This window comes from Xyrauchen texanus, chromosome 46 (genome assembly GCF_025860055.1).
Source record: "Xyrauchen texanus isolate HMW12.3.18 chromosome 46, RBS_HiC_50CHRs, whole genome shotgun sequence".
Lineage (NCBI taxonomy): Eukaryota > Metazoa > Chordata > Actinopteri > Cypriniformes > Catostomidae > Xyrauchen > Xyrauchen texanus.
This window is the reverse complement of record NC_068321.1, coordinates 11,167,044-11,193,064: the sequence shown is the minus strand read 5'-3', so window position 1 is coordinate 11,193,064 and position 26,021 is coordinate 11,167,044. Positions and strand designations below refer to the sequence as shown.

The following is a 26,021-nucleotide window of genomic DNA, read 5'->3' as shown; positions in this document are numbered from 1 at the left end:
TGATTTTATGACACTAAAATCATGTTTACTATGTCTTGTGGCTATACTTTTGAAAAAGTTCTAAATACATTTTTTGTGGTCATCAACAATATGCCTCAAATGCTTTAGATTGAGCTTAACTTGTATTGAACCAGGAACATTCCTTTAATACACTTCACATCCTGTGCCTAATTAAAAGTGCAAAATAAAATCATGACCACCACACATGAGATGAGGACTCTAGTCATACCAGTAACCTAATAAAAGCTGTTTTATTCTACATGGGGCAGGGGCACCCTAATGGGGGCTGCCATTTTAGAATCATATGACCATCTGAACACTACTTGCTTAATCTCAGTAACTGTTTTATTATTGGACACTTTCTCTCTTGGATTAAATTAATCATGGCTGATTATGAATAGTGAATTGCTACAATGGCATCTGTAACTGAAAACTATTGATTTTAAATGATGCTGCATCCACACCACTAGGTGTCACTGTCCAAGATGACACAAGCAAAAAGTTACTGAGTACACCTTTAACTGTAAATACATTTTTATATTTTCGACAAACAAACAGCGTGGGATGAGCTTTCACCAACATTTCATACTATTTGAACTCTAAGTGGGGCAGTTGTGCTGGCAAGCACCACTGAATGGTTTATCTTGAAGGAACTTCAAGCATGACTTCACATTGTTAGCTGACAATTGGTTTACATGATTATATCTAAGCATCAAGCCCTGGAATCAGTGGTGATAGAAGGTTGCCCCATGGCCTGTGTGTTTCTTAGAGAACATTCATCCTTGTGTAATGACAAGAAACACTTCTGAGGTGTCATTATTGGCAGAAATGAGGTAAACAGTCCTCTGATGCCCGTTGTTGTGAATTCCTTCACTGCGGTCAAAGGGGACAGAGATTTACGTTTATGGAGACTGAGAGGACCTTTAGAACCTGGAAAATGTGGTGGCAACATCAATTCCAGCTTGAGTGGTCTCCTTAACCTTCATCCACTTCTGAGAGGAGCTTTATTGCTCCTTTGCTCACTATGACAGCATAAGGGGGTGAAATGATGGGGCTCACTCTAGACCCATAACAAAGACGAATTTTGACAGAATGAGGGAGGGATCAGAATAGGAAATGTGAGATTGTATCTGCGACATGGCCATTATACTGTGATTATTGTAGCATATTCTTCAAAAATTGTATTCTAAAGAATGTCATATGGGTGAATTAATAATTTAATTATAGCACTGTGTAAGGGAATGTTTCTTTAAATCAAAGTTTGGGATCATCTTTGGGGGACATTATCCTCAGACCTACACTTGATGAAGACTTATGATGAGTTAACTGAAACAGCTTGACTATAGAACTAATAAACCACTTTCTCTATAAAACAATATGATTACAACTGTAATGCTAGCATAGTATACTGACAAATGCTCTTATTGGATAACACTATAAATTATCCCCTTGAGCTATTAGTCTTACTTGCTTGAGGATTAAATGTATGTGTCTTAACAACCATGAAAATTCTAAAGTTCTAACATCATTTGCTGAAAATGCACCATCTCATGGATTGTTAACTTTCACAAGTATAGCAGTGTAACGTGCCTCTCTCCCACCGGTGTGCTTTGTCATATAAACAGCTCTGCCAGCATTCCCATTAAAAAACAATTATGCCCTCTAAAACCAACTGTCTATTCTATTTGATATCAAACGAAAAGTGCAGTGAGGGTCACTGTTGCTTTAACAAGGGACGGGGAACATTTCTGCACATCTAATGCTTAGCTTTAGATTCAGAACATTGCTGAATCACAGTAGTAAATAAAATTCAGAAAAATGTTGATTGATAAAAGTAATCAATTAGACTGAGAACATGGTTGCATCACAAAAGCTAATATTAGATTCAGAAATGCACTGCATCACACAAGTAAATATTTGTTATATTGCTGCATCGAACAACTATTAAATAGCAAATAACGAAGTAATAATCTGAAAGCATTACCTTCAGTTCTGGCATGTTGACTATGAGAGCTAAAGGGACTTTAACATCAGGATCGTTGGTGTAGTCCATAGGAACCAAATGTGGAGCCAACTCGTGGTATCTTCCATGCAAGCTGTATTGCAGAAAAAGGAATAACTGATTACCATGGTTCCTCATGGTTCCTCTGATTACTTCATTGTTAATGTATAAGACACTTCTTAATGAGAAAGATGCAACATAGAATAGAAATCAATTTAAGTTTAAGATGAGATGCAGTATTTTGGAAGACAATATAGCACAACAGAATCAATGACTCCAATGACAGATAACAAATCAAAACAAAACAAAACAATAACTTATTCATTGGTTTATTTGTTCCCACAATGACAAAACAAAACTAAACAACTTGTCCATTGGTTTATTTGTTCCTTCAATGACAAAACAAAATAAAGGAAATAAAACAGCAAAGAAAGCAAATATTAAACAAGAAACACAATTTTGTTTAGATCTACAGTGGTTTATATTTACTGACATTTAAATCGTCCATCGGACTATGAGGCACACCTTGCTGACCTCTGTCAGTGTAACGGGAGCTAGCTGGTATGGGATAGCTGTGTGGTTTGTGTAAACCGCACTCCCTGACTGACAATAGAGGCTGTAGCCTTTAGCCTCCTCATTATCGCGCTCACCTCCCATGCCAGCTTACGCCGCTCAGAGCAGGTCGAGCAGGACCAGTTACACCAGCATCATCTTGGTCATAGGATAGACAACACTCTCTTAAAATGGAATATGTAGACTATAAATTAACGTGAACTAAAACCCTCATCAGCCAAATAAAAAAAGAGCACATCATCAACATGCACTTCTGCAATCAATTCGGGATGGACTTCAAAAGACCCTCTATCATTAATCTTAGAGTTCATACAAAATATTTTAGTTTTATACAATGCCCACCATCCTTTACTCAGTTTCCTCACATAAAACAAGACTTGTACTACACATTCTAACTAATACTGGCTGTGACAGGGCGGAGGGCGGGGCCGGGTCGTGATCATACACACCCGGTCCCTTATCAGGCTAATTAAGCCTCTGAGAGGTATAAAGGCTGATTGCGGACGGTGGTGCGAGGAGAGAGAGATCACTTACGGACATGTCCGTCATGTGTGTGTGTTTGTCTTTTTGTTTTAGTTAATCATTAAAATATTGTTTATATCGCCAGGCCGGTTCTCGCCTCCTCCTTCCCATTGAACTGCTTTACACTGGTGCAATGGTGCAGGGAGAACCGCTGCCAGGGGCGGGGGAGACCCCTTCTATTCCCCGAGAATGCGGCGTGACGTTCCATCCGCCAGGGGCTGGAGAACTGCCTCCGATCCGCCCGGAGAGGGGCAGCTGTCGTCCGTTAGAGGGTGGAGGAGTGGCCGAGAAACAAGCTACGGCGAATCGGAGAACTGGCGTGTAAGTGTTTTTTTTTTCATATCTCTCTCCTCTCTCTCTCACTGCCAATCCGCGTTGGCCTTTTCCCTCTCGTTTAAATTTTACAGTGTTTTTTGGGGGTACTACACTGTTACAGGAAGTACCCCCCATTTTTTATATTTCTGTTTCCCTCCCCTTATCCCCTCTCTCATCCAGGTAGACGGGGATGACCTGCCAGCAGACCGGGCTCAGGGCACGCCCTCCCCCAGGGAAAGGGAGAGAACGAGGGAGGAATGTGATAGGGCGGAGGGCGGGGACGGGTCGTGATTATACACACCCGGTCCCTTATCAGGCTAATTAAGCCTCTGAGAGGGATAAAGGCCGATTGTGGACGGTGGTGCGACGAGAGAGAGATCAATTACGGACATGTCCGTCATGTGTGTGTGTTTGTCTTTTTGTTTAAGTTAATCATTAAAATATTGTTTATATCGACAGGCCGGTTCTCACCTCCTCCTTTCCATTGAACTGCTTTACATTTGCATTATATTCTCCCAGGTGAGCCTGGTTTCTCCCAAGGTATTTTTTTCCATTAAATAAAATCTTATGGAGTTTTTTCTTCCTTGCCACAGTTGCCTTTGGCTTGCTCACTGGGGGCCTAAAGACAATATTTTAATTGTAATTGTAATTTTATTGTTTTATTCATTTAAACCACACAATGAGGACTTTAAGACATTCAGTATGTTCTGTTACAGCATTATTTTACGTGTAAAAAATAATTGACTTGACTATGTTGGGCAAGTCACCAAAATACCGGATTTCACAAACATTTTGAAAATCAGTTATCAATAACACCATCTAAACACAATCATGCACTCAGTAAAAGGAGAAGTAGTACTGCTCTTGACTGAGCAGGAAGATTTCACAATGCCATTTTGTCCATTTGTTCTGCACAGAGAGACTTGGAGTGTTGCCAGCCAATGATGAAGCGATGACTCATTCTGAGCATGGCAACTAGATAGAGAGAAGCAGACACTGTAACAGACCTTTGCAGCAGAAAGGAAGAAACTTTAGCACTAAGAGATGAGATAGCAGATGTTCTATAAAATCAGGGCTGCAGGGACACAGTTGAAGACAAGACAAAATAGATGGCTGATGCAGCATTATGTAAGAAAGAAAACAATGTTCTGTTCCAGATTACAGTTATATAGATGAACAATATGCTCTCCAGTGTTGAATAAACTAGTAAAAGTAGATGGCTAAAGGGGACTTATATGAAAAAGGGTTTGTTTCATTTATGTGAGTGACTAAAGAATGAAAGGAGGCTGTGGAGATACTTCAGGAATTGAAGACTATATTAAATACTTCAAAATCTTCCTGCTATAGTTACACAAAAAGAGAGAAATCTCATGTTGCACCACAGGCATCCTATCAGGATGCAAGGAAATAAAAGTCAATCCATAATTATTGGCAATAACCCTTTGGCTTTGCTAACCTTGCATAAGAGTGTGGTGGATTGTTCTAGTGTATGCTGCGAACAGAAGAAACAAAGTGATTTATGTAGGCAATAAAGTATGGACTCTATTAGGTTCACCAGTGATTGTCCATTTTGTTTCTCGTGCTCCACTGGCCCTGTTATCAAAACCAATCTCAGTGTCATTTCAGAGGGATAATCCATCCACATGAATCAAACCTGGCTGGCACATCTTATATAAGAGGTGGAACTACTTACTGTAGTAAGCACAGGATGAAAGCTTGTATAATAGAAATGAATAATAATAATATTATCACTGAACGAGGCATAGGAAATATGAAAAATGGGTCCTGAAATCACAACCCCCCAATGCCCTTGTAGACATAATTCAGACAAATTATACATTATAAACATGAATGCACTTTAAAGAATGATGTTTACCAGTTATAGCACTGATGCAGAATGGTATCCAGAGCCACAGACACTTTACAGCATCAAGCTCATGGTGGAGCTTGCTAAGGCAAGTATGAGTTTACTATTACTCACACTGTAGTAACACCCTAGAACCTAGAACACCCTAGAATAGAAACCATGTAGCAACATCCTGCTGTAGCAACCACCCACAACACCCTAGCAACTGCACAGCAATGCACTAAATATCACTCAGAACACCTTAGCAATCATAGCAATACTATGGCGACTACCCACAACACCCTAGCAACTGCACAGCAATGCACTAAAAATTCCTCAGAACACCTTAGCAACCATTGCAATACTATGGCAAACACCCAGAACACCCTAGCAACCATAATAACACCTTAGAAACCATTGCAATGCATTGTCAACCAACCAGAACACCCACCGCAATTCACTATAAATCATTCAGAACACTTCAGCAACCATAACAATGCTATGGAAACCACCCACAACCCCCTAGCAACCTTAGCAACACCTTAGAAACCATGGCAATGCCCGGGCAAACACCCACACTAATTTGTATGAGAACATTTTTATGTGAAATGTGTTGCAGCACTAGCATTACAGCCACCAGTGAATGGTCTAATAGGGGGTAATGGCAGCAGAGGGTGACAAAGAGCTCTGAGGAGAGGAGATAAAAGCCAGAAATGGTTCATTGCTGAGGAATAAGCAGAGCCTATAATGGCCATGAGAAACTAAAACATTAAACATCTCATTAACCCCTTTCATGGACACAGCCCTGTTAATAAACACATTGATTTTTCAAAATCGCACATGAACCACATATACTACCAGTCAAAAGTCTGGACACACCTACTCATTCTTAAAGGGACAATACACTTTAAAATTAAAATTATGTCATCATTTACATGTTGTTCCCAGCCCATATGACTGACTTTCTTCTATGGAACACAAAAGGAGATGTAAGATGGAATGACGCCTCAGTCAACATGTACTTTCTTTGTATGGAAAAAAATATGTAATGAAAGTAAATGATGACTGAGACTAACATACTGCCAAACACCTTTTTTTGAGTTCCACAGAAGACAGTCGTGTTTCATTGCTTAAAACAAGCAGCTGACAAACACAGTCAGCTGCAGGACAAATGAGCTAAATGTGCAACACCCACACACCACACTGAAGCTCATCCACTGTCTCAGGAAAGTCCATGAGCCATGATGTGTCACCAGGGGACCGTAGGATGGGTTTCATTATGATAACTGAAGCCTTTCATTACACACACACTCAATAGATGGGTATTACTGCCACAAAAACAATTAAAACCACCAATACTGGGGGGCCTGGGTAGCTCAGCGATTACTGGCGCTGACTACCACCCCTGGAGTTGCAAGTTCGAATCCAGGGTGTACTGAGTGACTCCAGCCAAATCTCCTAAGCAACCAAATTGGCCCGGTTGCTAGAGAGGGTAGAGTCACATGGGGTAACCTCCTAGAGGTCACAATTAAGGGTTCTCGCTCTCAATGGGGAGCATGGTAAGTTGTGCGTGGATCAAGTAGAGAAGTCTCCGCGGTGTCACGCACAAAAGCCATGTGAGAAGATGTGCGGATTGACTGTTTTAGAAGCGGAGGCAACCACCCAGATTGAGGTGAGTAACCACGCCACCACAAGGACCTACTAAGTAGTGGGAATTGAGCATTCCAAATTGGGAGAAAAGGGGATAAATGTTTTTTTTTTAAACACCAATGCTGACTACCAGTAAACTATTAACCAGCTACTCAATGAAATTCATTCAGAAAACGTTCTGTCATCATTTACATATAATGAAAGTGATTGGGGACTTCAAGCTCTGCAAAAAGCATTATAAAAGTATGATTGAAGTAGTCCAACTCTGTGTCCAAATATCCATACTAATCTACTATATAGTATGCCAAAAACTGTTTGCCAATGGAGTAGTACTGTAAGTTAGAATCCTCAGCATTCATAAAACAGTAAGCAAGAAATACCTGGATGGCCTACTATTTCTGCTGATATTCTAAAGTGTGCATCCACTGGACAGTGTTATATCCCACTGTGTCTTGGGAGCTAAGGAGACATCATTTTCAAAACACTGGATTTAAAATGGTGGAGAACCATGGGTCGAATGGCTCCTTTCAACTGTAAGTGCTACACATACACTCACTGAGCACTTTATTATATGGTTCTAATAAAGTGCCCAATGTGGTCTTCAGCTGTTGTAATGTTGTGCATTCTGAGATGCTGTTCTGCTTACTAAAATTGTACAGAACGATTATCTGAGTTACCGTAGGCTTACCGTTGACTTCTCTCATCAACAACGCATTTCCATCTGCAGAACAGCAACTCACTGGATGCTTTTTGTGTTTGGCACCATTCTGAGTAAACTCTAAAGGTTGTTGCACGTGAAAATCCCAGGAGATCAGCAGTTACAGAAATACTCAGGCTTGTCTGGCACCAATAATCAAGCCACTGTCGAAATCACTGTGATCATATTTTTTCACCATTCTGATGGTTGATATTAGCATTAACTGAAGCTCCTGATCTGTTTGCGTTGCACTGCTGCTACACTATTGGCTGATTAGATAATCACATTAATAAATAGGTGTACAGGTGTTCCTAATAATGTGCTCAGTGAGTGTACATACCAAGAAAGTTGTAAGTACTGTTGTACCGGCCAAGAAGTGCATCCTTCAACAAACGCAGTACATACTCACCTCAAGTCTTCTGACACAAAGTATGTTTACATGCACTAAAATTTATATTTCAGTCAGACTAAATCAATAGTGCATCTTTATAAAATTTCATATTAATGAAATAGTACATGCCCCCACCCTGGCCCCTTGAAAACAATCAAGGGACACTTTGTCATTTTGGTGCTTGAGAGACCCAGTCTCGTTTCAATATAAGTTATCTGGAAAAGTGCTGTTAGGATATTTTTTTAAAAGTTCTGCTTTTGTGTTCTACGGAGGAAAAAAAGTCACAAGGGTTCGGAATGACATGAGTGTGAATAAATTAAGACACAATTTTTATTTTTGGGTGAACCATTCCTATTTTATAATGTCTATAATGCAATTTTTTTTAAATCCTGCATTATAAACGAGAGTCCATATAAATGTCCATCAAAACTGTAATAAAACCTAATTTAACTGCTACTGTGTTCACAACCAGGGACTCTTACAGACATACCCAAGAAAACAGCAGTAAATCAATTGTGATGCAGCATAGCACCCTGAATCATATCATATTAACCTTTCAAGGTTTAAACACCTGAGCACAGATCATCATCACAAACAGCGCTCAGAAAATGTCAAACCCCATCCATTAACGAAAGCTTTGAGGCAGCTCAGGGGACATCAAGTGAACTATTGGAACATTTTGGTTCAGAGAAATGCCACTTAGTTGATAATGATTAAAAACAGTCAATTTTTCTCATAATAAAGTTGTCATGACCTGTTCTTTAAGCTTCAAAACAATGATTAATTTATACCAAAATCATAAAACCTAAAAGCCAACTCACTGAGAGGAATTGAAAATGTAAGGGGCCGTTAAGACAGAACACTTTCTTGCAATTCCAAATTGTATTCTATAATCTAGTCATCAAATATGAGAAGAAATGAGCTGTGAAATGTAGGCAGATACCTACTGAATTTCCTACACATGAATATGACTTATGGTCAGAAAATGTAACTAGTATGTACAGAACTGGAAATGTCCTACCCATGAGTCAGACTGGGGGAAGTACGCTACCTAGAGCTCAACGAATCAGAGCCGGGTGCAGGGCCTTTGTATTACCGTAATTGGGTCATTTGACTGTAACCTGACCCTGTACCACCTTTCTCCTGTATCTGCTTTTAATTTCTTAAAGTAGTCACTTGATCTTCAAACGGCAGCGGTTAACAGCATATCCTGAAACCCGAGAGCAATATGTCAATCCCATTAGGAAAGCAAGCAAGCAATTTGTTTTATTTATACCTAATGCATAGAAGGAATGGACAACAGCCAGGTCAAATAACAAGCACAAACTCTATGCTTGCTTTGCTTTAGGTTTCATTTCTTGTTGTAATCGTGGATAGGAATCAACGTATGAAACAGACCCGATGTGAGAGATTGTAAGTCTGTGCCTAATCAAGAGATTGGGTTCCAGGTCTTTCATAAGGTTTGGAAAGTGAAACTTCGCCATGAGAAAAAATGAGTCCAGAGCTTAAAGGGCTTAAAGCTAAAGTGTGTTATTTCTTTGGTGTAATATAATTGCTTGTATACCAGAAAAATATTTTTGAGACATATGTAGGTCTATTTCCTTAAAAGGTGTAAAAAATGTAGGCTCTGTGGTGACTTTAAAACATTAAGCATCCCAACCAGCTTGACACAGCAATGTTTTCTCAACCAATGGCATTAGTCTGGGGCGGGGCTACCTGTTTGTCTGGCCAATGGCAGAATAAATGGCGAGAGTGTTGGGGAAACCTGTTTGAAAACAATAATTTTGTTGGCTTGATAAAGCAAACATACTGTTATTCTAAAGACTTTTCTATAGACAAGTCAAAATGTCTGTCTGTAACTCATCCTAGAGCTTTCAGGCTACACTGTTAAAATGTAATCCATAATTTTAACGGTAGGGCCTAAAAAGAATGTAAAAATGCTACAGTAATAAAACATTAATTGGTTTAACGGGTAGTTATCATAACATACAGTAAAAAAGATTGTATATTTAACAAGAAGATACATGAAATGTATTTTACTGTATGATTAACAGTAAAAATGTATATAATGTTTAACAAGAGAATACATGTACTTTAACAGTAAACTAGTGTAAAAATGACTGTAAAAAAATAATAATCGGGTATTCCCAGAAGTCCCTGCATGACTCATCCCATTCCATTATATTTTATGGGAATAGTTATATTACTTCTTCATTTTGATATCAATTACTGTATGTACATTGGAATGTTCTGTGTTATATTTTATGTAATTTAGTTCATGTTTATTGCATTATTTTATTGTCACATTTGGTACCCTGATGGTGTTTTGTGTTTGTAACACTGTGCACTGTCTCTACATTGTATTAATTATTGCTCCTTGAATTGGGGCCACTCTTGATGAACTTTAAGTCATCGTGTGGCCATTTTTTGTTACTACAGTGATTATCAATACATTTTAAAGTGAAAATCAGACTTTTATAGTTCCAGAAGGTTGGTATATCAAGTTTATATCGTTTAAAAATATAAATGGTAGTGAACCGTAAAATATACAGGCACAAAATTACATCCCGTAATGCCTGAAACATAGTTACGTATTTTTACTTTACATTTCTGTTAAACACAGCTGCCGTTATTTTAATGTAAAATTTAACAGTATCTTATTTACAGTGTACATCCACCAAACCTGGCACAAATATTCAGACTGTTCTGACTGACTGTGCTAGATCTTTTCTAACTGATCTAATACCATGACATTGATGGGTTTGCAGGTTAGTGTAACATCTAGACAACATCTAGACAGACCAGGGACTTATGCAAGGATACTATTTGTTGACTTCAGTTCGGCTTTTAACACCAACCCTGCTCTCATATGGACTAAATTAACCTAGCTCTCTGTTCCCGGCTCAATCTGTCAGTGGTTCTGACAGACAGGCAACAGCTAGTGAGAATGGGGAAATTCACCTCCAGCACAAGTACAATCAGCACTGGTGGCCCCCACTGGTGCTGGGGGTGCTCTCCCCACTATTCTTCTCCCTCTACACAAATGACTGCACTGCCAAGGACCCCTCTGTTGATGACACTACATTCATCAGTCTCATCCACGATACAGAAGGGAGATTGAACAGCTAGCCATCTGGTGCAGTCAAACCAACCTGGATCTGAACACGCTCAAAACAGTAGAGATGATAGTGGACTTTTGGAGGAACACCCCAACACTGACCCCGCTCACCATTCCGAAAAGCACTGTGGCAGCAGTGGAGTCATTCAGGTTCCTGGGCACTTCCATCTCACAGAACCTGAAGTGGGAGACTCACATGTGACAAAAAGGGTTGGTAAAATCCCTCTTGTCCCCATTCATCCAGCACACCTCTTTTTCAAACTGTTGCCCTCTGGCCGGCGCTACAGAGCACTGAGCACCAGAACCATCAAGCACAAGAATGTTTTTTTTTCCTCAGGCCATCCACCTCATGAACAGTTAAAACTGCCCCAAATACTTTCCTTTGGTCAATACAACCATGTGCAATATTCAATCGATCCTTTCCTACTTATATCCATATTTCATTTATATTCTTTAACATATCCTACCTCTTCTTCAATACATCACCTCCACATCACTGTATATCTGTATATAAAATATTCTAACAAAATTATTGCGCTATTGTATATTTCTCTTATATTAGTATTTTTTATGTCACTATATGTATATGTTTAAATGTAAACTCAGTAAAAAAAAGAAATGTCCCTTTTTCAGTACAATGTATTTATAAGATAATTTTGTAAAAATACAAATAACTTTAAAAAATCTTTATTGTAAAAGGTTTAAACAATGTTTTCCATGATTGTTCAGTGAACCGTAAACAATTAATGAACATGCACCTGTGGAATGGTCGTTAAGAAACTAACAGCTTACAGAAGGTAGGCGATTAAGGTCACAGTTATAAAAACTTTCTACTGACTCTGAAAAACACCAAAAGAAAGATGCCCAGGTTCCCTCCTCATCTGTGTGAATGTGCATTAGGCATGCTTCAAGGAGGCATGAGGACTGCAGATGTGGCCAGGGTAATAAATTGCAATGTCCGTATTGTGAGACCCCTAAGACAGTGCTACGGGAAACAGGAGGACAGCCGATCGTCCTCGCAGTGGCAGACCACGTGTAACAACACCTGCACAGGATTGCTTCATCTGAATATCACACCTTGGGATGGCAACAACAACTGCCCAAGTTACACCAGGAACGCACAATCCCTCCATCAGTGCTTAGACTGTCCGCAATAGGCTGAGAGAGGCTGGACTGAGGGCTTGTAGGCCTGTTGTAAGACAGGTCCTTACCAGACATCACCGGCAACATAGTTGCCTATGGGCACAAACCCACTTTCGCTGAACCATACAGGACTGGCAGAAAATGCTCTTCACTGACGAGTCATGGTTTTGTCTCACCAGGGGTGATGGTTGGACTCACGTTTATCATCTAAGGAATGAGCGTTACACCGAGGCCTGTACTCGGGAGCGGGATCAATTTGGAGGTTGAGGGTCCGTTATGGTCTGGTGTATGGTCTATGGTGTGTAACAGCATTATCGGACTGAGCTTGTTGTCAATGCAGGCAATCTCAACGCTTTCTGCAGGCTCCTCCTGACATGACCCTCCAGCATGGCAATGCCACCAGCCATACTGCTCATTTCTGTGCATGATTTCCTGCAAGACAGGAAAGTCAGTGTTCTGCCATGGCCAGCGAAGAGCCTGTTTGATTGGAGGGTGAGGAATAGGGCCATTCCGGCCAGAAATGTCCAGGAACTTGCAAGTGCCTTGGTGGAAGTGTGGGGCAACATTTCACAGCAAGAACTGGCAAGGAGGTGGAGATGCACTGCAGTCCTTAATGCAGCTGGTGATCCCCCCCCCTCCAAATTCAAGGGAATCTGGGGGCTTTAGGCAAAAAATGCACAACCTACAGTACTATAACACTTAGGGAAGAATTCACTAGGAATTACTTGCAGCCGGTAACTTAGCAATTTATTAGCATGCGCATTCTGTGCTGGTTTAGCACCCCATTCACTAAAGGAATTATGCAGACCAGCCAACAGCGCAAATTCGCTTACAGTTTGCAGATAAAGGATAAACACATAAATAATAAGCCACTTTTGCGCATGGAATTTCAGCACAAACACCTGCATCTTATTCACTAACCACCCTTAATCTATTTTTGCAGGTGCAATCAGCAATGAAAATGTGCTGCGTCTTGAGTATTTAAATGAAGTAATTGTTATTGATTTTCGCTGCAACACGACTCCTTTCTATATAAATTAGACTTATTGTAGATTGCGCTTCATTCAAAGAAATTTCCAGCCGTAATTTAGATTGTGCTATTACAGCCAAATAAAGGTAGGCAGTAAAATGAATTTTATTCAAAGAGATGTTTGTGAACAACTGATCATTTAAAATGATGGATAAGAGCGTAGTTACCTGGCATTGTATATCCAGATGCCCAGTGTTTTCAAGTGCACATTCTGCATGTGCTCAGAATTGGCCAGCAAGAATTTCGTATGCAAATTACATTTAGCAGCATTTTTGTGGGCACGTTTGCGCCGTGCAAAAAGTTTTAAAACGCAGCTGAGCAGATGAGAATCCATTAAATTGTTTCTAAATGCAAACATATTTGGACTACAACTTCTAATGGACATTGTTTGCTAAAGCCTCGCAATGACAAAAAGACAAGAGCTGGCTTTAATGGGCATGTGTGTCTTAATTTCATGTTTATGTCCGTAACTCTCGTTTTGATTTTGCATGTCAGATGTGAACTAGTAAATTAAGGAATTACTCTCACTGTAACATTTCTGTCATAAAACAGTGGTAAAATATCAAAGCTGTAGTTTACGCCTTTCTAACGCTGTTAAGTGCATTCAGAAAGTATTCAGACTCCTTAAGTTATTTCACATTTTGTTATGTTGCAGCCCTATGCTAAAATGCTTTAAATATTTTTTTTTCACATCAATCTACACTCCATACCCCATAATGACAAAACAAAAAACAGATTTTTGACAACTTTGCACACTAATTAAAAAGAAAAAACTGAAATATCACATAAGTATTAAAACCCTTAAATGGCAGCGATTACAGCTTCCAGTTGGGTATGATGCTTTGCGCACATTGATTTGGGAATTTTCTGCCATTCTTCTCTGCAGATCCTTTCAAACTCTGTAAGGTTCAATGGGGACCGTCGGTGGACGGCCATTCAAGTCTCTCCAGAGATTTTCAATTGGGTTCAAGTCTGGGCTATGTCAGGGCCACTAAACGACATTCACAGAGTTGTCCCTAAGCCACTCTTGCATTGTCTTGGCTGTGTGCTTAGGGTCATTGTCCTGTTGGAAGGTGGAACAGTCTGAGTTCTTGAGTGCTCTGGACCAGTTTTCATTAAGGAAATCTCTGTATTTTGCTGAGTTCAGCTTTCCTTCAACCCTGACCAGCCCCTCAGTCCCTGCCAATGAAAAACACCCCGACTGCATAATGCTACCACCGCCATGCTTCACTGTTGAGATGGTATTGCACAGGTGATGAGCGGTGCCTGGTTTCCTCCAGACATGACGCTTGGAATTGAGGCCAAACAGTTAAATCTTCGTTGCTTCAGACCAGTGAATCTTGTTTCTCACAGTCTGAGAGTCCTTTAGGTGTTTTTAGGAGTCTTGCACTGGGGAGAGGCTTCCGTCTGGCCACTCTGCCTGAAATCCCAGATCGGTGGAGTGTTTCAGTGATGGTTGTACTTTTGCAATATTCTCCCATCTCCACACATGATTCTCTAAACCAATTAGCCACAACATTAAAACCACCTGCCTAATATTGTGTATGTCCCCCTCATGTCGCCAAAACCGCACCAACCCGCATATCAGTATAGCACTGTTCTTTCACTGTATCACTGTTGTGCATGAAAGATCAGCAGAAATACTCAAACCAGCTTGGCACCAACAATCATCCATACGATCATCTAATCAGCCAATCATGTGACAGCAGTGCAGTGCATAAACTCACTTGTCAGGAGCTTCAGTTAATGTTTACATCAAACCAAAGAATGGGTAAAAAATTTGATCTCAGTGATTTTGACCATAGCATGAGTAACTGCTGATCTCCTGGGATATGCACAAAAGTCTCTAGAATGTACTCTGATTGGTGCCAAAAAACAAAAAAGGCCAGTGAGTGGCAGTTCTGTGGACGGAAATGCTTCTTTTATGAGAGAGTTCAACAGAGAATCAGCCCTAAAGACACCTGAAGGTGTCCTGTGGTATCTGACACCAAGTCATTAGCAGCAGAAACTTCAAGTCCTGTAAGTTGCGAAGTGAAGCCACCATGGATCGGACTTGTTGGTCCAGTATGCCACAGATGCTCAATCAGATTGACACCTAGGGAATTTGGAGGCCTGAGGCAGTGTGGGAGGGCGCATTATCCTGCTGAATGAGGCTACTGCCATCAGGGAATACTATTGCCATGAAGAGGTGTAACTGGTCTGCAACCAAATCTACAAAGTAGGTGACACGTGTCAAATTGACATCCACATAAATGGACAGAATCAGGGTTTCCCATCAGAACATTGCCCAGAGCATCACACATCCTTCACCAGCTTGTAGTATTCCCACATTGCAGTGAGATTAGAACTCTTGTGGGCTGCCTTCCTAGATAGCATTTTAAGACATTATAGGTGCACTTCCGACCCAAAGGCTGTTCCAGTTCGGACCAGACAGGCGCCCAACACCCTGTCGCCGGTTTGTGGATTGTCCCTCCTTGGACAACTGTCGGTAGTCACCACTGCTGACTGGGAACACCCCACAAGCCTTGCAATTTCAGAGATGCTATGACCAAGTTGTCTGGCCAGTCGCTCAGGTCTTTACTCCTGCCCATTTATCCTGCATTCAACACGTTGACTATGAGAACTGATTGAACATTTACCATCCAATTTATCCAGACCTTGACATGTGGTCTTGTTAGGAGATTATCAACGTTATTCGCATCACCTGCGATTGGTCATAATGTTTTGGCTCATCGGTGCATACACAATTTATTATCCAGTTATGGCTACAGTAAATAATCTATGTCCTTTGATAATGATTTGGGTCGAATTTAATGGAAAACTATGTGAGTTGTGCTCCTTGGCGTGGCAGAAATTTGAGCAGCCTCCAGAGTTGTAGCTCTGCACTTACATTCATAGAAAATAATTGTTTCTGGAGACTGTTGTGCATGAAAACCCAAGGAGATTACAGAAATACTCAAATCAGCCAATCTGGCAACAACAATAATGTTATACAACAATAATCACTGAGATCACATTTTTCCACATTCTGATGGTTGATGTGAACATTAACTGAAGCTCCTTACCCGTATCTGCATGATTTTATGCACTGCACTGCTGCCACACGATTTGCTGATTAGATAATCGCATCGTTGGATTTTGGCCGTCTGGATTTTCACACACAACAGTCTCTAGAATTTACTCAGAATTGTGCCAGAAACAAAAAACATCCAGTGAGCTGCAATTCTGTGGACCAAAACGCCTTGTTGATGAGAGAGGTCAACAGAGCATGGCCAGACTGCTTTGAACTGACAAAGTATACGGTAACTCAGATAACCGCTCTGTACAATTGTGGTGAGAAGTATATAATCTCGGAATGCTATTCTAAGATGATGGTTGGTGCTGTTTTGACAGCTCGAGGGGGACCTACACAATATTAGGCAGGTGGTTTTAATGTTGTGGCTGATAGGTGTATGTTGTATGTTTATGTTTTTAATGAGTCAGTACTGCTGCAGCCACAAGGGGGCGTTGCTTATGGACGTTAGTGCCATGCGAACTTTCATTACTCAGACGCTGACAAGCCATGCCTGTGAAAAGCCACAAATTTGTGTATTGTCTTCTTTTCTCCTGATTTCTCAGGCAACAATGTATATTCACTCTACAACATCTACACAACATAGTATTCCTTTAAAAATAAAACTGATATAGCAAAGAAAACGTTTACTACACTGAATCCAGAAAACATCCTGTTAAAAGGAAAACAGGTAAAACGCTTTTACCAATTTGACCTTGTCATTGTAATTCAGAGTAGGCTACAGTAACGTGGAACTCTGCCATTTTATGACCAATAATTCCATTAGAGACAACATCAGTGGTCCTGACGACATAAAACCTGCCTTATAAACAATGTGATTAGACTATTTAATAGAAAGGCTGAAAAATGTCAAATTTTATTGATCCGCACTTTAACTAGAATGTGTGTGTGTGTGTGTGTGTGTGTGTGTGTGGGTGGGTGGGTGCATGCTGTGGTAGCTGTAGCAGATTATTTAATGGAATAAAGTTTTAATCTACTCTGTTAATCACTCCACAGTCTTGCTGGTGTTTCATTGTTTATTTATGGGATAATTTGTTTATATGCTAGATAATTACAGTTCCATTTCAAATAGCTATATAATAATAATAAGACTGTAATAATAAAAAGAATTACACAATTTTAATATATGCTGCACATTATTTTGCTTATAAAAATAAAAATAAACAATGAACACATTGATGCGTAACACAATGCACTTATACATTTTATTTTTTCATTTAATCTGAAATATATTCTTTCTTTCAATTATCATTTATCAATTACATTAGTGCAATCCCAAAAATAAAGTCGCACATTGCACAATATTCATTGTCCATAACTCCTGCCTTGAAGAATGGCTACATACAGAAAATTCTAGTTTTGGAGGGCAGCCACATGGTCTAATTGAGGCTGGCAGAGAAATTGAGTGATGTGCTCTAGTTTTCTCCAGGGGCTCATGCTGATTTATCGTAGGAACAAACCTTTCTGATTGAAAACCGATTAGTACAGCTACACAGAAAATTGCTGCATTGGGCCAACCGTACTGCTTTATATACAATATGTACTGATACAGCAGACTGTCTCCCAGGTAAGACTTTGCAGGGACTGGTGGGAATTTGCAATAACAGCTTGTAATTGAGGCAATGTCATGTTTGGTGGCCGGCCAGACAATTACACGCTTTGCTGCTCACTGCATGCCCTATAGGGGGAAGATTCTGAGAGTCACAAAACAATGAAAAGAAATCACATTCTTGCAGATGAGCAGGGCTATAAATTTTGGATGACGTAATCTCTCTCTCTCTCTCTCTCTCTCTCTCTCTCTCTCTCTCTCTCTCTCTCTCTTTAACAGGATGAATCTCTGGCTGGCTTAAAACACAATGGGCTTGAGCATTTCCTGTTGGTCGGAATATTGGTCCGGAATAAAAATTCACTTTATTAGATCTGAGCACTGATTTCAGCAACCATATTAATTTAAAACAAATGGTGCACTAGCTGTGGATGGAATACAAATGAAGCTAGCAAACTGTTAAATACAAACTGAACTGTATGAATGGGGGAAGAGGACAGAGAGATATATACCCTGGACTGCTGAGAAAAAAAAAGCATTGCTGGTCACCAGCTCAATGTGCTGGTACCCCAGTATGGAATTCTAGTGTGCGGGTGTCTGCACCAGGCTTAAAACTAGCTTAAGCTAGTTTAGTAACAGCTTCATCAGAATAACCATGCTGGTCCACCAGCTAAACCAGCAATAACTAGCATAAACCAGCCTAGACCAGCATGGGAATTGCATGCTGGTTAAATTGGTAATTTTTTAATAGGGTAGGTCTCAGACCTAAAGCTTAAAACTGAAAGTTCATTGGTTGCTCCCATGTGTCATCTCTCCAATGGCATTTTTAAACTCAATTGTCAAATGGATAAAGAAAATCTAAAGTAAAATGAAATAGAAAATCTAAAGTAAAATGAAAAATAAAGCTATTGGCAAAAAGATGAAGAAAAGCAACTGGCAAATGCTTTTTTAAAACACAAATTATAAGGTGCATTTAAAAATTACTTATTAATGTACTATTTTATTTTTACATTTAATTGCATTTAAAACATGAATTAAATACATGATTTATTATTGCACAATTTAATTGCTAAATGTAAATACAATTTTATACGTGAATTAAATAAACACATTTAAATGTGTCTATTTATTTGTCCATTTATTAATTGGTTTATATATCCATGATTTTATTTTCAAATTAATAGATTGATTATATATTTCTTCATACTTTTTTAATTGGCACTCCACAGCTTCAATTGTAAACACCACTTACTGATCTTATCTGTATAAAGTTATATCCAATATCACAACTTCAGTTTCATGGCAAGAGCAGAAACCCTATAATCCCAGTATTGGATATAACTTTACACAAATATACACAAAGATTAGCAAACCAATTTTATCACACTAAAATCATGTTATCAGTATAACGTTTATGTTGTGTGGCTAAACTTAAAACTTAAAACTGTGTATTTATTGTCTGCAATTATGAATTTATGGACTGTCCCCTTTCACTTCCATTGTAAGTGCCTTAATGTAACCACGTTTTGGCAAGCTGAATTTTTTTGTGATAATCAACATTACACCACAAATGAAGATTGAGCTCAACTTGTATTGAACCTGGAATACTCCTTTAAAAATGAAATGTGAAATTTCAGAATTGCAAAAATATGAATTGCATTCAAACGGTTTTCCCGAACACTTTCCCATTAATTGGACTAACAGACAGCCACGGCCAAAACTCACACCATTGGTTGAGCCAAGGTTGCTATGTCAGTGGTCTGGATGCTCAAACAAACAAACCTATGTTTTAATAGCACCACACAGCCACTGTGTTTACACATTATATGGGAATAAACCAATGAATGGCTTATTTATAGTTGTCAAATTAAGCTGGGAAAGGAGATGTTTTTTAACAATAATAAAATAACACGCTTCACCTTTAATGATGAGAATCACAGGTTGACCATACTCACCGAAGGATTTCCTTTCGGGTGAAGAAAGTGCAGTCCTAGAAAAGAGAGAAAGAGAGAGAGAGAGAGAGAGAGAGAGAGAGAGAGAGAGAGAGAGAGAGAGAGAGGGGAAAATAATTAATTCCTCAGAAAACATCTCGGAACATCAATGCCAAACTGTTTCATGGCAAGAAATTCTGCCAAACAATCTCTCGCTCAAACCCTGAGATTGATCAGAGTGATTACACTGTGAAATCAACAACAGGAGGTCGAAGATTCTGCTGCTGAAACTGGTCTGTACTTTCCTAAATTCGAACCAATGACCCCCAGTGGCCGAAGCTGGAATTGTTGTTGAGGTAAAATGTCCACAGGGTGGCACCAAAACTGAGTTGTATTTATAGTTGCAAATGATGTAACAGTCAACAGGAGCCTATATTTTATGAACTCTTCCCCCTAACCCAAACCCCAACCCTAAACCTAACCATCAGTGGAGTAAAAATGTACTTTAAGAGTGAATTTGCATCCGAATTACACTAACCATTATTTATGTGAATCTGATTACTTCCAGAGGACCAGAATGCACTTTCAGTAACACCACAGGGAAAAGTTATAACATTTGAATTGATGCAAAATTCTCTGATTGAAGATGCCAGTTGTTAGAAACAGCAATATGGGTTGATTTCAGGGTACACGAACATTCTGAAACCAGCATTTCAATTTCCCATGTGATCCAACTTCAAGCTAATTTAATAAAACGATGAACATAATTCAGAGATATGAGTCATATATCAAAAGTGGTTAATGTTCTATAAAATTAATATTGTATCATTAATAAGGTTTTATTTAATATCAAGGTTTTATTTAACATCAATGCTATTCACACATCCAGATATTATTTTTGTTAATATTATTAACTACATTGTAGCCTTTGGTATTTTTAGCGTGGGAGCACGATACTGAACTGATGCGGAGCGCGAGAAGCGAAGTGCCCGTCTCTGCTCGTTTATGGTGCGGGTATCTGCCACTGACTCTGCAACATCTGCATAACGGATGGCAAAAAACAAATAATGTTCAGCGAAAATGTGATGCATTATGACTTTTGAGAGAGCACCAAGATATTAAAGGCGCACGCGCTTGCAATGTTTTCAGCTTTGTTGATTATAAACAGGGTTGATATACGAAGACGTGGTATAACGCCATTTGCATGTTGAATTAACAGGCTTAGAAAAGTTTATACATCTGTAATATTTTAAGTTCAGTAACTATGTGACAGAGAACTTCCTCACTGCGCACGCTAGCACTTCTGACACTTCTGACAGCCGCACAAGAGAGAAAGTGAAAGACAGAGCAGTTTTACTCGTGCAGCTTCTGGAATTACAGTTTGATACAAAAACAAGTTTTTTGATTTGTTCATATCATCTGTATCTATTGGTTTACTAATTCACAGCTGCACTGTAAAGTGAATAAAAGTGTGCAGGAATTTCCCGCATTATGAACGTGGAAATTGTGGGAATTATTAAAATTGTGCGCAAAAGTTTTTTTTTTTTTGTCTTGTCATATACGTCAAGGCGGGCCAATCAAAGGTCATCACGAGCCAACATTGGCACACGGGCCCTAGTTTGGCCATCTCTGCATAAAACCCTTCATAAAGAGTTCATGAAGACATGAAAAAAAAAACAAAAGCAAAATTTAAAGCAAAACATTGTTTAAAAATCAGAAAAAAAAGACAAAGGTAGAAGACTTCTGAAGCATTGTAAATGATGTAATCAAATTAAAAACGACAGACAAATATAAAGCTACTTATTTAAATGAGTTTATTATAAATATAGAAACAACACATTATAAGTGAATTGCTAAATATTCAGATACAAATATATTAGGAGTTTGAGGCTCAATTGCATCCTTCACAGTGCATCATTGGAGTGAGGGCTTGCTACAGAGATCTTCTGGTGCACTTTCTAGATTGTGATTCTCTGATTGGTCGATCTCCTGTTAGAATTATGGGTAGTGTAGTTCCTCACCAGAAATTCGATATAAAAAAAGTTTTTTTAATCTTATTTTTTATTAAGTTGAAATAATATGGACTGATACTTCAACAGAATCATATACCATCGATCAAATCAAATCACAAAGCTATAGTTTGGCTTCAAAAGACCTTTAATATAGCGCACAAATCGAATGGGCTACTGCTATGGTGCTTTATTCTCTTTTTTGGAGCTAGACAGCCCCTGGTCACTATCCACAGTTTTCCTTACAGACCACTGGCAGTGCCATGTTGGGGCTGCAACATAAAAACTACTGAAACGAGCCATCCAGAAGGAGAACAACAACCATTTTGAGTGTTAGTTGGAGTAAACATAAGTTCAGGCTCAACTTGTGCAGTTGTTGGCTGTCATAACAATTAAAAGTAGTTAATGATATCATTGTGACTAATCTTAGGCCATCGCTTCATGTCATCTACCCACATGGGTAAGTGCTGTCAAAAGACAAGCATTGTGACTCTGAAAAGCATCGCCACAATGGAGCCACATGTTTTTTTGCTAAACATAAAATGATTTGCTAAAAGCATACGCAGATGCAAGTGAAAATGAAAACAGGTTTTTAAGTAGGATTATAAAAACAAATTATCTGCAAGATTCTCCCACAATTTACTGATTCTCTTTCACAGCATGGTGAAATGACTTGAAACTGTAAGACTTGGCTGGTTGAGAAATGGGTCTATTAGCCAAATGGCTAAGCTCCACTGATCCTGGTACAACGCAATGATTAAAGAGCACAACAACAAAAGGCGTCCATGGTTGCTAGCAGTCATTGATCTGTACAATGCTCTCTACAATGTGCTTTGATGATTGGCAAATGGGAAACTGAGATGGCTACCATTCAAGTTTCCCAAATATCTGACTCAATGAACCAATTACATCACACCCCCTCCTTTGTCTGTATCTCCATACATGTGTTTATCAGAATTAAAAAAAGACAATTTTATCGTTCTGATATATTAAAAGTGAGGAAAGTTAAGCTTCTGACAACACAAGCCACCAAAGAATCTCACCTTTGACTACTTAGAATTAGGTTTCTGGGTATCTTAGTAGACTGGGTATTAATATTTAAACTTCCTTGAGTCATTCTTTGAGCAGCAGACTAAGATGATGTTTAGCCAATGCATGACAGACTACTGTACAAAAGACAAAAGACAGATCTTCCCACAATCGCTTTGAAACAATATGACCAGATATCCTCAGATAAGCCTCAATAACCACAAGGAGTGGTGGTGGTGTAGTGGACTAAAGCACATAACTGTTAATCAGAAGGTCACTGGTTTGATCCCCACAGCCACCACCATTGTGTCCTTGAGTAAGGCACTTAACTCCAGGTTGCTCCGGGGGGATTGTCCCTGTAATAAGTGCACTGTAAGTCCCTTTGGATAAAAGCGTCTGCCAAATGCATAAATGTAAATGTAAATGTACTGTTGTGTTTACATTTAAGTGTACAACACTGAAATTGTCCAAAGAGATTCAAAATTTGTTTGATCATCATGCAGTACCAAGTTTCAATAATACCATAAAGATGCATAGAAGTAAACAACTAGATGTTGACTAGTCTATGGTTTAAGGAACATGAGCACAATGTATACAGTATGTTTGCATATATCAAATGCTTGTGTAAAAATCTCTATAAAAACCTCCAGAACTCTCCAGAATTTCCAAGCAAAAGTGCATCCTATATTGTGCACGGTCAGACAGTAAAGGGTCTTGTGTGCCGCAGACAATAAACTAAGAACAAGATGAAGCCTCTTATAAAATCATACGTGAGTAATCACTGTTGTCAATTATTACAAAAAAAAAATGTGTTTTATTCATATTGCTTTTTCAGCTTAAAAGGAGCAATTTGTTTCAATGAAGAATAATATGTTTAAACATTTCACTATTTTATAACACAAAATGATGAGTGCAGAATATAACACGCTATCACCATATTGCAGAAAATTAATAGATTATCTTGACTTTTAGAACTACTTGTTGGAAAGAAAGAAAGAATGAAAGAAAGATAATTGGTATATGTCAAAACCACATATTAACACAAAACTTGATTTTGTTGTTGTTCTCTACAATCTGCTTAATCCTGAAATGAAAAATTGTCTTGATATAAAACATAATCAAGACGACAGTCTCTTCTTACCTGATAGGCGTCTAGCTGTTCATCAGTAAATATCGTTTGCTTATTACCCATCTTAGTCGAGTAATTTTCCTCTCGTGCAGATGCATCACATTGGAAGTTGGAGGCGTCTTCTCTGGTCTATGCATTTATGTCCACGGTTTGGCGAGCCGAGAAAATTGGGACCCAGCATGAAATTTCAGTCCTTCTCGAAGTGTGCCTGTTGGTGGTAAAGGCGACACTCTCCATAAATACTTCAACAGCTCAAGAAACGTTATACCTTTTCACTCTTTGAGGCCGGTTCCTGACGGTTACAATGGACTCGTGTTGTCGACCTCTTCCCGCTGTCCGCGCTTATTATGACGGAATTCTCCTCAATGAAAACGCTTCTTGAACTAACTAACAATTTTATACCAGCAGGGGGCGGCATTCGACGTACAGCACATTGGGTCGACATGAAATAAATAATAGGGGCATTAAAAATACATGAAAAAATATCATAAATATATGTTATATAGGATATATTGGTGCTAAAGGTCCACAGGGGTAAAAGGCTGTTTTGTTTTTATTTTCTCCCAAAACACTAAACACAACAAAAAGAACCACAGTATTCCCCTTAACACCTGTTTGTACACTGCAAATTATTCCTGATCCATGAGATCTTTGCGTGTGGTGTCTAAAGATTGATTGTGAAGTAATTTGATCTAATATTTAACCCTTAAGTGCATGCTAATTTTACCAAACTCTCTTACATATTGGTGTCTTTAGTGACCTGGCACTTATATCTATCAAAAATGAATGTACAAAATGCCCAGCTAGTGTAACATTTTATAAATATTTTCAAGACAATTAGAAAACAATAAAATAAAATATATTTTGATGTTTATATACTTCCTAAATTAAAGAGGTGATGCAACAAATAAAGAACAGGATTCATTATTTTCACAAAGAAATTAGATGTAACTGGCTGTCAAACACATATTGAGCTACACGTTACACATAATCTACACATGTGTAATGCATGTTTAACTTATACCTTATGTGTATTTTCTCAGGCACTTGTTGAGTCTAAATAGATGCACAACTTATATAATTTCAGTAGTACACTCAAATTCATATCATACTGTTCATGTATTAAACTTGCTATAGTTTACTTCATGTTGCTTCGTCATCAAATAGCAATGTCAATTTTAAATCAAGTCAATCACTGAAACAACAGTGCCACCTTGAGTAAGAAATAACATGTATATTATGTTTATGTATACACTTATATAAAATACAGATAATTCTCTATTGTTGATAGTTCATTGTTGCACAGAAAGTCAGCGTGATATAGTATATATTTGTATGAATATAATACTAACTTCTCTTGTAATACACAAAGTAATAGATAGTCTGTGAGAGTAAACTTAAACAGATATGAAATGATTAAAAAAATATATAATTTATGAAAGTGCAACAACGAAAAGAAAAAATAAAGCACAAAAAAAAAAAAAAAAACACACTCAAACATGCCTCGGGTCTCTAATGATCCTATATGCTTGTGATGCTTAAACCGTTATATAAAAGAAATTGTTAGATAGATAGATTCAGGAATAATAAAGAGGTGTGGGCACAACTTTAAAAAAATGGATGAGGTACATGGGATGGAATGATGTCTCAGGTCATTAAAGATCCAAGGTATTAAGTGTTATAATTTAAAAAAAAAGTATGCAAATTTATGTAACTAATGAAAATCCCTGAAATGATCATGTTTATTTTGAGACAAAAGATTTATTGGTCATTTTCAGTTTTGTTCAAGGTGATTCAATCAAAAGATTTTTAATAACAATCCAATAAGTGAAAGGATAGTATTTGGGGTAAAAATAAATATTTAAAAAAAGCCCCCCTGTTGCAAAGGCCCCTATAAGTCACATTGTTTTTCTTAAGTGGGGCGAAAAGATTTATTATGAAAAATGATTTAAGTGGGCTCGGGACTGATTCAGTAACAATGGAGATTAATTTGATTAACTAAAACTACTTGAGATGT

General features: G+C 38.6%; 1 protein-coding gene across 1 annotated transcript in view; it reads right to left on the bottom strand.

The window, feature by feature from the left end:
• Positions 1-24,330, bottom strand: part of LOC127638572 (calcium and integrin-binding family member 2-like) — a 35,523-nt gene extending 11,193 nt beyond the window's left edge. The window contains exons 1-3 of the mRNA XM_052120150.1: positions 24,017-24,330; positions 19,862-19,896; positions 1,985-2,096 (exon numbers count right to left, since the gene is read on the bottom strand). Of these exons, the coding sequence (XP_051976110.1) occupies positions 1,985-2,096; positions 19,862-19,896; positions 24,017-24,067 (198 nt within the window). The 5' untranslated portion in view covers positions 24,068-24,330. The remainder of the gene's footprint in view (positions 1-1,984; positions 2,097-19,861; positions 19,897-24,016) is intronic.
• Between the last annotated feature and the right edge of the window lie 1,691 nt (positions 24,331-26,021).